Raw genomic sequence first — 14411 nt, 5'->3', positions numbered from 1 at the left:
CAGGCGTTGCAGAAGCACTAGACTCTTGACCTACTGCCCAGGGATGGGGCAGAGTGGGGTGGGGAGGCCAGGGGTGACTTGATGGGAGCTGGAGCTGAAAGGTTCAACGGCAGACCCACGGGCAGGGACCACAAGCTGCTGCTCTCTGATGGCTGGGTGTGGGGGCCAGCGCAAAATGGGTCTGTATGTTACCTTGGTCCAGATTCACATCATGGAACCCACCAGCCCAGGAGGTGCTAATTGGCAGCCCCCACTTCAGGGCCAGGGGTGGCAGAGACCACCCTCCTCTTCACAGCTGGAGTTGGGCCCCTAGGTAAGGAGGGAGGTACTGGGGTCAGGCACGCAGCAGCCTCTGCTCACGCACTAAGTTGCCTGGGTGAACATGCAAATCAAAGGGGATTGCTGGTCCCAGCCCCCATGGGCATCAGAGCTCAGGGGGCAAGAGGTTCTCTAGAATTCCTCTCGCCCATTGGCTGAGCGCCTCCAAAGCTAATGCGGACTCCAGGGGCTGAAGGCTGCTCCCGGGGAGCCTACCACCCTATAAAACCATACTTCACCATGCTCCTGCTTTCTTGGGTTTCTTCAGCAGGCCCCAAAGACATAACCCGTGCAAGGAGGGGAGAGGGGAGCAGTTGGTCAATAACCGCATTTGCCTGCCTTGGAAGGACAGAGCTGTGTCAGCCATACAGACCCCAGGGGTTCATAATATGAGGCTGATACAGCTGCCCTGGCAGGGGATGGGGTACAAAGAGCTGCCTGCCCTGGGTATTTTACCTCGGTGGGGAGAGAGAAAGAGGCACTGCTGTTCCTCAGTCTCTGGTGTGAAACAAGCCCCTTTGTGCTGCTGGGGGAACGGGCCAAGCACTGAGAGGCAGAGTTCAGACACCACCTTTGGCCTGGGCAGCCTTCAGCAGCCCCTTTGCCCCCCGAGTTCTTCCCCTGCAATAGCACCACTCCACAAACGCCTGCTCATCCCTCACCAGCCTCCACAGCCCGTCTCATTTTACCAAGTGGAGTGAAAACCAATCAATCACAGGTCTGTGCAGTTAAAATGAATTGATTCCAGCTGCAAAATGCAGCCCGTGTGCCTTTAAAAGTGAAAGGAAAAAGGAGCAACAGGCCCAGGCAGGAAGTCTGTGGCCATGGCTATGCAAGCATCGAGTTGGAGCAGTGGAAAAGGTTCTCCACACATCTGGGCCAGAGGGGGAGATAAGTTGTTCCCAGCCCTAAGGCCTCATCTACTCTTTGTGCTGGCTGGTGCCTGAAGGGTGGGAGATGTTCCAGACCCCACTTCAGGGAAAGCACCCACCAGCTGCTACCTATGCAAAACATCTAGGGGCCTGACCAATGCTGCTCTGTCCTACGGAAAGTGATCGTCACTAGGGCCAGGCTGTGGAGAACAGGAGGGAGATACACACCTAGATGTACCCGGGCAAGTCCACATAGGCAGTGGAACAGATACACTTGCTAGAGATCTATTTTGAGTACCATCTGACTTGCCAGCTACTTTAACAAGACCCTGGCCTGACCGAGAAATGCTTGTTAAATAGCTTCCAGGCAGTTTTTTAGTGGCGGTCATTATTAAAAGTTTATTTGAAATCATCAGCCTTGTGAGTTTGGTTATGCTGTAACGGTCAAATACATTCAAAACACACACTTCTAGTTCCAAGATTAGCTATTACGTTACCTGTTCAACAAAGATCCTACCAACTACCAGGGTGAAGCGGGGGATGGGGAAATACAGCCATATAAACTCATTTGCCTGTTTCAAAAATAAAGGAAGCCTGCATTCCTCTAGTATGCTAATGTCCCTCTGCAGCCCACTTCATTTGGTTAAGAAGATCAGAGTTCATTGCTGCTGCATTTCATGTCTGTTCAGCGTGAGGAAAAGCCACTGGCCCATTCTTTAGCTTGAGCATTCTCAAACCTTGCCTTCCGCCTTCTTGATTAGATTTACCCCACCACGCCGAGGTGACCCAGGGACCCGGAGGCGCTGCGAACCCACTGCTAGCCAGGTTCTCAAACTAAGCTCTCTAACACTGTGCGGAAGCGCAAAGCATTGCTCAAGCAATCGGGATTTCAGTGGCTGAATGCTCCTGACCATGTAAATCTGGAATAGCATGTGCTTCAGAGGGTGGGATACTGCCTACCCCAGCTTGGTCCTTTAGGAAGGGGGAGAGAAGACCTGTGCTACTTATCAGCCTTGAATACATGTTTAAGAGCTGCTGGCAGGTTCAGTGAATTTGGAGGTTGCACTGAAGAGAGATCCAGACACACCCCAGCATTATTCAATGCTGTGACAGGCAGAACCTTATGGACATCCCCCTGCACACAGAAACACTTGGTTCTTTTTCTTGGAACAACCAGGCAAGTCTGCACCGGTGGCTGACCAGCCCAAGACCATGGTTTGAGAACTCATCCAGACCCTCAGAGCCATAGAAAAGCGAACATAGGGCCTGATTCTCCTCACATACACTGGTGTAAACCGGAAATAACTCCACTGAAGTCAATGGAGCTCCACCGCTGTAAGGGAGGGAAGGATCATGTCCAGAGTATCTAATTAACAATACACGGAGATAATCCAATTGAAATTGACCATGTTTTGGACCTGGATCCCCTCTTCCCATTGGCCAGTGCTGATGTTACAGGCACATGCCCCATCGCTATTCAGACACCTGTGGTTATACATGCAGCTGCTAATGTGCTCTGATTAGCCAAGAAAGCGCTAAGAGCTTTATCCTTCGCCTGCCTTTGATTGCAGTTCAGGGGGGCACTGCATCTTTTCTCCACTAAAAGTCCTAATATTTTGCTGGCTTGCTACAGCACATCTTGGTACAGGGAGAGGCACTGGGTTTGGCGGACAAGGATCTATAATCTACCCATTTGGATCTCCTGCTAAGACAATCAATATTACTCAATGCCTGAACAGAGGCACTCAGCGGCTGCTGCTGTAATTCAGGAAAGCAATTTAAAAGCGTGAGTGAAATAGAGCAAGAATGTGAGCGGTAACTCTGCAAACTGGAGGCAGAGACAGAAGGTGCCAGGCCTCTGCGTCCTCTTCTACTTGGCAGGTTCTAGGAGGGAGAAAAGAGGGAGGAAATTAGATAGACCTGAACCCAGGAAGTGATACACACTGCATCCGGCTGGGTTTCGGTGAAGCAACAATCCAATCATTGCTTTGTTCTGCTCCAATCACCGTCAGGGTGAGGCCAATACAAAGCACCTCTCCAGCTGGATTGACACGAGTCACGTGAAGTGACGTGACAGGCGAAGACTAGATTTCACTCCCATCTAGAGTCCTGGCCATGCAGCCACGGGTGCCACCTGGCCATGCAGCCATGGGTGCCACCTGGCCATGCAGCCACGGGTGCCAGCCTTAAAGCCCCCCACACCACAACAAGAAAATAAAAATCCAAACGGCACTTTTCCGTGCTGCTCCTGATTCCATTGGATAGGTGGCCCAGATCTGCGAAGGCCTTTGCCCCCCTGCTTCTGGGATATCCATACTTGTCATCTATCCCCCAGCCCAGATCAACCTGGTGTTATAGCAGGAATGATTTACTGCAGGGATGCTGAGCTGCAGACCCGAGTGGGACAAAGCACTTATTTCATTTGAAAGAAATAGCGCTCGCATTATGTTTAGCTGCCGGTGCTATTTTCCCTGTGTCCTTCATTTGGGCCTCATTAGTTTGAGGGGGGGGTGGCGAGACACCGAAACACGGCTATAGCCCAGACAGCAAAGGTCTTTCCTTCCTCTCCCTTGCTTACTCCTGATCATCCCTATGACACACGGCATCATGTCACCCAGCCACTGGGCCTAGGACTCTAATCAGCCAACTCTCCCCATCCCCTCGCCGAGTCTAGGCTGGCTCAGACTCTCACCTTTCCCAGAATCCAGCTTCAGCAGATCTACACCCGAATACATCAGTTCTTCGGTTTCCAAACCGCTCGGAGTAACTGCAGCAAGACACAGCAAGAGATTGGGCATTTTATAGCACGCCTGAGACAGGCTACCAACACACCTAGGATGCTTTGTGCTAGCCTGGATCATCATTACATGCATGTATTCATCAGAACCTGCCCTACACACTGACGTGCGGGCTCTGATTTTCCTGAGTGTCTGATTCACCAAGGAGTTTTAGACACCTCACTTCTCTGTGTGTGTGTCAGGCTAACAGCCGTATTTGGGGTCGCCGCCTTCAGCGGTGGGATGAAAACGGAGAGCTCGGGGATTCGTGGATCGCTTCCCCCGCCTCTGAGAGCAAAGACCCTTCATTTCTTCAGGGAAGGTTCTGTGGGGCACTGGCCGTGTGTGGGCCCAGACTGGAGTCTGGACACAGCTGAGATAGTCCTCCTGCTCTGGTTCTCTGAGATGAGTGCTGGCCAGGCCGGGCTGGGACGGTGACAGCTATCCCCATTTGACTAAGCCAACAAGGGCGGAAGCTTCAGTTCATACATTTTCAGAGTGCTCCATTCAGACAAGATGGTAGCAACATAAGGGCGCCCAGTAGCAGGGAATCAATGGTCTCCCAGGATATGGGGGAGTGAGAACGCAGCAAAGGGGATAGTTCCCATTCTTCAGCCAACTCTGGGCAGACATAGGCAGTGCAATCTCACCCTCTATCATTTGTCCATGTCTACGATCCTCCGCCTTATATTTGCTTCTAATAGGCCTGCATTTCCTATTGTGTTATCTGGGTTCTTCCCAGTGAGGACCTAGGGTCTGATCTTGCCAGGCGCTGAGCACCTGCTGGTTGATGCTGAACACCCAAAACTCCCACAGGGCCAGTTGGTGAGTAGTCACAATTCTCCTGGGTTTCCTTTGGAGTTGTGGGTGCTCGGCGTGTCTAAAAAACAGCTCCGCTGACTTCCATGACAATTGAACGTGCTCAGGAGTTCGCAGGATCAGGACCCAGCACAGATGCAGGAGCACTGCAGTGCCCTGAATCCTGTTCCGCAATGAACGCTCTGGGCTGCATTCGACTTTCCCAGACTGATTGATTTACCAGCCAGGCCAATGGCCCCGCATTGACACAACCAGGGCCGGCGCTTCCATTTAGGTGACCTAGGCGGTTGCCTAGGGAACCAGGATTTGGGGGGGGAGCAATTCGGCGGCGGGGGGGGGGGTCCTTCCGCGCTCCGGGTCTTCGGCGGCGGGTCCTCCACTCGCTCCGGAACCCGCCGCCGAAGTGCCCCGAAGACCAGGAGCACGGAAGGACCCCCCCACCGCAGAATTGCCGATGACGACCGGGAGCGCGGAAGAACCCCTGCCTAGGGCGCCAAAAACCCTGGCGCCGCTCCTGGACACAACGCCCACTGTGCTCATCGGCTTAGCGGAGCTAGAACACACGAGATCATAGGCAGCGTCAAACATGCACATGTGCTCCTCTCCCCTTCCCCTGGCCGGCCAACGTGAAATAAGCTCCTACCAGGGCAGTCCAGCTTTCCACGGGTCTCAGTGCCTTCGATCTTGGTGCCATTTTTGTAGACGCACCAACAGTACCCCGTGCTGGAATGGCACTGCTTGGGAAGATAGTCACCATGTTCGTCACACTGGGGGCGGAACCGACCCGGGTAGACACCACTAAAACTTGATTCCGCCTGGCACTTAGATTGCACTAAAGCAACAAGCACAGGAAATACCCATGAGTATGTTTTATTCTCCTCCCCACCCCGCTGGGATCTTACCAACATTCTTAAGCCTTGAGGCTATTCAGCCAATCCAATAGCTTGCTTGCGTGAGCACTAAAGAGGCGGCGGGATACATTGTGTAAAGAACTTCTCCACACTGGGCCGGCCCATTGGCACCGCCCCAGGGTGGGAAGGGATAGGGAATACCACTGAGCAAAAATATACTAACTTCACTGGGACAACGGCTTTATCGGGATTGCTCCCAGGAAACCCATTTAGCCTCGTGATAACAAAGGGTAACGGCTGCTGCTTAATGGAGACAGCATTAATATAGAGATGCAGCCAACCACTGCTGAGTGACTAAGGGTACATCTACACTACAGGGGGGGAGTCGATTTAAGATACGCAAATTCAGCTACGTGAATAGCGTAGCTGAATTCGACGTATCGCAGCCGACTTACCCCGCTGTGAGGACGGCGGCAAAATCAACTTCTGCGGCTTTCTGTCGACGGCGCTTACTCCCACCTCCGCTGGTGGAGTAAGAGCGTCGATTCGGGGATCGATTGTCGCGTCCTGACGGGACGCGATAAATCGATCCCCAAGAGGTCGATTTCTACCCGCCGATTCAGGCGGGTAGTGTAGACCTAGCCTAAGTGGCTGGGAAATCAAGGCTTGGAGCTCTCCATACTGAAGCAGCTAGATGAGGAAGTGAGAGGCATCTCAGCGAAATCTCCGTTTCACCTTTGGATCCAATACAGGGTTGTATGTGATTATGAGGCTTTTCAGGCTTGTTTAAAAGTGGGTTCTTGTCTATCCCCGTAGGATGCTCCCATATGCATCACATTGCTGGGGGGGGGGGCCCTTAATCGGGGCACTGGGCCCCTTCCATGAGAATCCCCCATTTGGCTGCAATAATTGGGATTAAAAATGAATTGTTCTTTATAGACACTTCATGTGTGCCCACCAGAGTCAGCCCAGCCTGGAAGTGGAATGAATTTTGCTTCTGTTGTGACGGGGCAGAATTCAAAGCAGCAACCCTTGCGAGGCAAAGAGCCAGTGGGCCAGCCCCACCGGTTTGCGAAGAGCCAGAAATGTCAATGGATCTATTTCCAGGTTTTCTTAAGGCAGTGGCGATTGGCCTAAGGCCCACTCTGCTCCCAGCGGAGGATGCGGCTTTGGAAATCTAGCTGCTAAAAGCTGACTCACAGCACACCCCGCCTCAAGGATTTGGGAAGGCGGTCCCGTAGCATCAGGTTTTGTACGGCCTCCAGCAAAGCTCAAACCCTTGTTCCCTGGGATTTTCCCCGACGTTCCTCAAAGCAACTCCTCAGGCTGATGGGCCCTGAAGTGCCCCAGTGGGCCAATTGTAGCCATAACCTGCAGCCTCAAGGATGGGGTGAAGACTACAAGTTTGGCAAAAAATGAGGTTCTCAAAGGGACACAGGAGGACTCTGGGGAAGGAAAAGATCCCTAGTTACCAAAGAGCAGAACCATTCCAAAAGGGTACATGCTTCCACTGCTCTCCAAGGTGCTCTGAACCTTGGCCAGTGATCTCCTGGGTTGACCATTCCTACCCTAAAGGAGTTTGGTGACCCATAACCCCGATACCTTCATCTGCTGGGATCTCAGTAGGTTGCACAGTTTGTGGGGTTTTGGCCATTTCAAAGAGCAGCCACTTGTGCATCCAGGATTCAAAGGACTGCAAGAGACCAACAAGGGGAAGAAGGTGTTGTTAATAAAATGCACCCAACAAAAACGAATGCCCCAGACAACTGGCATAGTCCCCTTCCCCCCATCTGCTCAGCGTGACCCTGGAGCCCTCCCTGCTTTTGTGCTCTCACGTCTGCAGCACAAAGTCAGGAGCAGGAGAACTGGGGTCCCTTGTGAACCCCCAGCCTCCCCTGCAATGTAACCATGTAACCATGACAGCAGCCCGGCTGCAGGCTGTGCTTTACCATGCAACGCAGCCATTCTCCCAAGAGGAGACCCCCATTCCATCCCCAGCCCAGTTCAGGCCGTTCCCTGGAACGGGCGCAAAGGAGGAGGTGGAGCTGCAGCTGGTCCACTAGCCAGCTGACCGAGTGAGAGCACTCACCTGCCAGTCTCGGTCTGTCATGGTGTTCTTCAGGTGGTTCAGATTCTCCATCAGGTTATTCTTTAACTCAGGGAACACCTTGCTGGGGTCTGCCCGCTACAGGAGGACAAAGGGGACAGGACAGCGTTAACAGCAGGCTGACACCTGGGAGCCAGAGAGAACTCACCTGCCACCGTCAAGCCGGCCCCCCGGGAACAAGGGAACACTGAGCCTACGCGAATGAGAGCAGCAGATGAAGGGACAGAGAGAGAAACGCAAGGCTGCTCCTAATCCAATAGCCCTTTAATAGTCCATACCCCTCGCCCAAAAGAACCAATAGGCTAATAGGGCTGAAAGGAAGTGGGTCTGCGGAAGTGCCCAACTATCCCTGGCTGCTGCAGATAGACCCGTGAGCGTGGTAGAGGCAGCCACAGGAACAGAGAGGAGGCTCTTACCAGCAGCAGATGTTTGACTTGATCCGGGGTGCTGTTGCTAAGCTTGGCCGTGTTCTCCAGGGGCTAGAGAGGGGAGAGAGAGAGAGAATTGGAGTTGTGATGGTCAGGACGAGGAGCTGTAGAACCAGAGACTTAAAGCAGATGGCCTGGAGCTGGAATGGGATGGGCAGGACTTGTCCAGTCTTGGGGGTTCTTTTTGGCAGACACGGAGTCACTTGGCTACCAGGGAGCCAGGCTGGTGAGGGTGGACGCTGCACCACAAAAACCTTCAGCAGAACTTCTCCTTCACCTCAGGGCAGGCTAATTCCTGGAAATACTGGACCCCACCAGGAAGTGGAACCTTTCTCAAAGCTTGCGAGCCCTGCACAGTCCTGTCTACGGCACACGGAAGAACAGAAGAGCTTTGGAAAATACCAAGCTGACCACCTCCACCAGCCGCTCCCCTTTCCCGGCCCTTTCTCACTCACTGTCCGAGAGGGGCTCAGCACACAAACTCCTCCCTACAAGCTCAGGGGAAAGAGCAAGGCAACTACTCTTATTCTGGGGAATGAATGGGCCAGGACCTGGGGAATGGGACACAGAACTTTCATCTCTCCGTCACTGGTGTGAATGCAACAGATCAGAGATGGTGGTCGCCATCCAGGTACTAATGGGTGGGTTTCCGCAGCACTTCGTGTGTGTCACTCTTGTTGGGAGAAGATCCAAGGACTGAACAGACCTCTAGGAGTTGGGACCCAGTAACCAGCAGCGGGAGACCCAGCCACCGGAGAGAAGCCCAAGCTGCTAGTGAGCAGCGTGCATTGCAAGGTGCTGGCTGAGGTCTCAGAGGTGGGATGGCCGGGGCTACTTTCTGCTTCTCTCACTGCTGACCACCTAGCACCTATGGCACAAGGCTTAGAAGAAACCACTCAACCATGTTCCCAAACAGACGACGAAACTCCTGCCAGAGCAGCATCCAAAACTACATGCAGAGGGATCCAGGGGACGTCTCTTACCGTCATGTCCACCTTCGGGGCGAGTGGCAGCTCCCTCATGACCATGGGCATGCTGAACTTTGCCATCCTCAGCTTGGAAGTTGGCTTGGCACCTGCAGAGGAAAGAGAGAGAGAGAGAGATGAATGGACCCCCAAAGTCCATTCTGAGCTCAGGGTCTCCATAAGCGGGAGTCGAATCAGCATCAGGGTCCCTGTGTTTTAGCTTCATGGGACTTTATCACCCTCAGCCTGAGCTCAGTGCCTATCCTGCGCTGTTCCCGCGCTGCAATGTCCAGGCTGTTATTTTTATCACGCTGGTTCCATCAGAGCTAGTGTGAGTCTATCAACCCAGGCTGGGAAACATACATGGAGTCACTGACCCTGTGGCCAATGCTCCAGCCAGCCTGGCAAGACTCCAGCCAGTTTCCCAGGGCCTAGTGTTGGGGGCAGAGGCGATAAATGGTTCCTTGGTAGGTTCCACCCAGAGCTCCAGCACGATGGGCAGGAATAGCACCACAAGGGCTCCCTCCTCCCACACGCCGCAAATGGATGGAAGGATAAAGCAGCGCTCAGAGGGCCTCCATTCTGATCAAAACTCTCACCCGTGCAAGTTTCACTTCCCCCTCTCCACAGGTAGGGGGCGAGGAAGGAAACATGCCGAGAGTCAGTAAGGTAAGACGGCACGGGAACCACTGTCTCCAGAAGGGGGGCAGGAGCTAGTCTAGATGACTCCAGGAGCCTTGTTAATAGCACTCTCCAGAACTCTTTCCTCCATCTCTCTGGGGAACTTGATCTCCACCAGCCAAGAGAGTCACGAGGGCGCTCTGGGACTGTGAAGTACACCCAACTGGCCTAGACTTGTGCCCAGACAGTGCAATCATGCTGGGCAATTACTCACTTTGGGGGAGTTTCCTGGTCAGGGCCTCCAGCTGCAGATTCTGGGAGGTCTTGGTCAGTTTGCTGATCTGGCCACTCTGCTGATACACGAAGTAGACGGTGACGGCCTGGCCGGCAATCAGCAGGGCCACCAAGATGGAGACAGCAGAGTAAACGGCTCCACGGCTGCAGTAATTCCTGCAAGATACAAGACAGAGGGAGGCTAGTGCCCGGCAAACGCCAGCTGCAGCCGCCCACGTCAGCCACACTGTGTGCAGAATATGCTATTCTCCAGGGGTTCTTATACCACCCTTGTACTGGAGCACCGACCAGCACAGCTTTCAGTAGAGCATTGAGAGTTCGTTCTCTCTCCTCCTCTCCCCGGGAGATGTGCATCATGCATGTGCAGTGGAGGGTTTTGTTTCGGTAATTATTTTCTTTGGTGGGAAAACAATTGTTCTCAGGGCGGCCCATCCTGAGTCCGGGCACTGAACTATTCCGCTCTGTCAAGCTCCGGCCCATCTGAAAGCATCCACCACTCATCCAGTGCCCTCCCCACACTAACGCCATGGAGATTTGGGTTAGATCGGACCGATCAGCTACTTTGTCCAAACTAGATGGAAACGGCGTGACTACTGGGACTTCCAACGCTTTCCTTGGGAGACTATTTCACGGGCCAAAAGATCTCACTGTCGTCATTTGTCATGCTGCGTGGAAATGCAAGAGCTAAGAGCTCTTTTTGCCATGTGAGACCTGGCAGGGGAAGTGAAACAGTTTTCTAAACGGTGGGGGTGGGGAGGGAGGGCGGTGTATGTGTGTGTGTGTGTGTTTGCTGGGGTAGGAGTGCAGGGGATTGGTTGCTGGAGAAAATAATATCAAACATCTAGGACTGTGAAGAGAACTCTTCCAAGAGGCCACATGGAGTAAAGAGTTGAAGAGGTTGTGAAGCAGTACATGGTATACTTTGCGAGCATGTCAGGATAGGGTAGTTTATGTACACAATTGTTAAATGCCTTTTGCCTCCATATTTTGCATATTCTCTCAAGGTAGGGCACGATTCAATGCCAGCTGAAGGCAATAGTTAAACTCCCATTGATTCCAGTGGGTATTGGATCAGATCCATAGATAGCGTCCTCAGCTTGGCATGAGGAAATCCAGATTAGGTTGGGGGAAGGGGAAATGGAGAAAATTGGCCATGTTACTGCTCCTGTTGTTCCCATGGTCCATTTATTGCACACGGCATGCATAAGAGAGAGAAGAGTTGTCAAGCATTATAATTGAAAATGTATATATAATTTGGAGACTCTGGAAAATCAGACTCAAAACTTAACATAAAAGAGTGGACCCCCTGATTCATGGGATCAGCTTTGTTCACGCAGATAAAGGAATCTAGAGATTACTGGGTGATAAAGAACTATTTGATTGTATAGAAAGACCATTCCTATTTTCGGGTAATGGATAAAGTACCATAATCATACTGCTACACCTCTTCTTGCACTGTATTCATCTCTCCTTTTTCCTGTTCTTTTGTCTTCCATACACATAGATTTACTGATTATAGTTCTTTTGCGAGTTCATTTCACACACTTATAATTTTAGTAGCCTAAACTTTAGGCATTTTTAAAAACCTTAACAAAATATCACTTCTATAAAGAATTTGACATGCTTTTCTACACTCTCCTATTTGCTTTTTCTCCCAGGTGAAAGCACATGGAGCAACTCCGCATTATCTGGGGAGGGAAATAATTAGGAGATTAATGGACTGAAAAGCTGTCCTAGAAACAAAAGCATTCCAGCAGGGAGCTTGCTGAATGCTGGAGGAGCAGTGTCTTATTGCAAAAGGCCAACTCTGTGCTTAGATACGCAGACACAACTCCCACTGAAAGCAGCAGGCCTGATGCGCGTGTATCTGGGGATGGACTCTGCCCAAGTTCCACTTGCTCGACAATCAGAAATTAGTATTAAAGCAGGTTTCAAAAAAGACTCCCAAATTACGTTTCTACCTTGCAACTGATGAGGTCACCCATGAACTGACCTATTAAAAAGAAGCTCCAAGTTCCACAAACTACCTTTTTTTGCACCCAGCCTTCATTCTTCGCAGGTGTTATTGGAAGGAGGGGGAGGGTGTTTTAGAAAGACAGCTAGATTGATCAGAGAGGGACCCTCATTTACTAACAAGGTGGCAAGACTTGCAAATTGCTGATGGGCCCAAGGCAATAAGTACTAAAGCGTGCCACAAATATTCCAAGAAGCTTTGCGCTAGACATGCTGTCTCGCTGTAGGAGCAGATCCTACAAACTCTCTTACGGAGCAGTCCCATTGGCGTCAATGGAACTACTCACATGAGTCCGGGCTACTCAAAGAAGTAAGGGTTTGCAGTAGGGTGACCAGACAGCAAATGTGAAAAATCGGGACAGGGGTGGGGGGTAATAGGAGCCTATATAAGAAAGACCCAAAAATCAGGACTGTCCCTATAAAATCAGGACATCTGGTCACGCTAGTTTGCAGGATCAGGCCCATCGGTTGGAGAACACAGAATTTGTGTGTGCTGTCTCTGTGGCTGCTACAGCACAGACACACACACAGCGACATAAAAAGTAAATTCAGCCTGGAGCCGATCTAGGCCTGGTCAAGCAGGTTCCTTCCTGCGTCCTATGTTACTGTTCTCAGCGTCCTGCAAACCATCCTGCCTAGCAACTCCTGATGTCATGAGACATCTGATTTCTCAGTGGCTGTGGCTGTTTGATCTGGTGTGGTATCAGGTTGGCTGCTGCCCAATATTGCATTTCCCTGTGCTAAGGGGATGGTTACTGATTTGTACAAATGCAGCAATTTTAGAATACCACAGGAGAAAGCCCTTCCTTCTCAAAGCCTTTGCACTAGGATCCTATATACTGGTACAAATGCTAGGGACAGTGGGAGATATCTGCCCTCCTCCGGGCTGTATCTGCTCAGGAAGTTTGATCCAAGCAATGCTTCAGGCCGAGAGGAATTCCACAAACACTGGATATTAAATAACAGCATCGCTAGCACCCTGAGCGGAAGATGGGGGCACAAAGTTAAGTTGTATTGTCCAAGCTCCAGGACACTACGCACCTAGAAGATCACATTCTCCAGGAGAGAGTTTCCAGAAAGGGGCAGTCAAGGGTGTTGAATAAAGGCACTCATTATTGCCTGGCTGGGGCTTGATTTACAGGTCAGATCTGTGCCGCCATAGACCCAATTTTCCATGTGCACACCACAGCCAGATGGGGTCAAGTCTGTTGCACGGGTGTCTAAGGCACATGCTGGTCAAACAACAAGAAGGGCGTATTTGGTATGCAGAATCACGGCTAAACGGCTCATTGGAACTGGGACGAACAGGGCCGAGCAGGGCACAGATGCCACCAGCCAAGGGAATAAAATAACTCAAGAGATTTTGCATGATTCCCATGTCGGGCTTTGGTTACCACGGGGCCAGGTCACAAATAGGGCCAAAGATTCCCGAGGGAGTTGTGCAGAGTGGGGCAAGGAATAAAGGGCAAACAGCTTCCTAACCCCCCATCGTTGGTGGAAAGCCCCTCCTGCAGGGCGGGAGATCCTTGTGCAGATACCACAAGCGGTCACGCAGCTGGGCTTGAACACTGGACTTTTTAAAGAGCCCCGTACTCTCCCACATGTTAAAATAAGGTAACCCGCTGGCCATATCTGAGTTCAGGAGAAAGAAGGGAAATTTGAGCTCAACATTCAAACCCTGCTTGGGACTCTGGTCAGGTCAACCATGAAGAACTCATTTCCCTTGAAACGCCGTCAGTTCACGCTTTCCACTACCAAGATTTAAAGGCCCCTCCATACCATTAACTGAGCCCACCTTCCTTCTCCTGCTTCCAGAGCCCTCCCTACCTCCCCCTGCCCCAAAAAAAGAAATAAAAGGGGATTGAAAACATAGATGAGGAATACCTCTGTGCTCCAGAGTCTGGGGCCATGACGCCATCAGCAGGTCGCTCCTGGGTGGAGATCAAGTCCCGTCTGTCTTCGTCTTCCATGGTGCCTCTTCCCCTCTAGCTGACTTCTGCTCTGCAGCTGGCGATGTTCTGGGCTCTGCCTGCACCTCGCACCGTCTCTAAGTTGCTGCTGAAAAGGAAACTAGATCCTGTTCCCTTGAACTTTCTTGAAGCACAAAAACTAGGAAGTGAAAGCTACAAAATATCAATAGTTGGAAATACCCCACCAAAGCCGGCCCACCCCCAGTCCAGCCACATAGAGCCGTCAGCCAGGGCTATTATTTAAAGTGCGGCATTAGAAATAATCCTATTGGCTACTCAGAGGGCATCACTTGTTCCTAGGCAAACCTTTGAATTCACAGGCCTCATCTTGGAGTTGCATGAGTGGATGGAACCAGCACAGTGATCGCATTGTCAA

The 14411-nt window shown here is 51.7% G+C and overlaps 1 protein-coding gene across 1 annotated transcript; it reads right to left on the bottom strand.

The window, feature by feature from the left end:
* Positions 1–1561: 1561 nt before the first annotated feature.
* CD74 (CD74 molecule) lies at positions 1562–14208 on the bottom strand. Its single transcript, XM_054038277.1, has 9 exons — positions 13950–14208; positions 10033–10208; positions 9156–9247; positions 8161–8223; positions 7727–7822; positions 7240–7330; positions 5430–5618; positions 3883–3957; positions 1562–3074 (listed from the first exon to the last, which is right to left on the bottom strand). Exons 1-9 carry the CDS (start codon positions 14033–14035, stop codon positions 3061–3063), a joined length of 882 nt encoding a protein of 293 aa, XP_053894252.1. The 5' UTR covers positions 14036–14208; the 3' UTR covers positions 1562–3060.
* Positions 14209–14411: the final 203 nt, after the last annotated feature.

This window comes from Malaclemys terrapin, chromosome 8 (genome assembly GCF_027887155.1).
Source record: "Malaclemys terrapin pileata isolate rMalTer1 chromosome 8, rMalTer1.hap1, whole genome shotgun sequence".
Taxonomy (NCBI): domain Eukaryota; kingdom Metazoa; phylum Chordata; order Testudines; family Emydidae; genus Malaclemys; species Malaclemys terrapin.
Note: the sequence above shows the minus strand (reverse complement) of the source record. Positions and strands in the feature narration are given on the sequence as shown.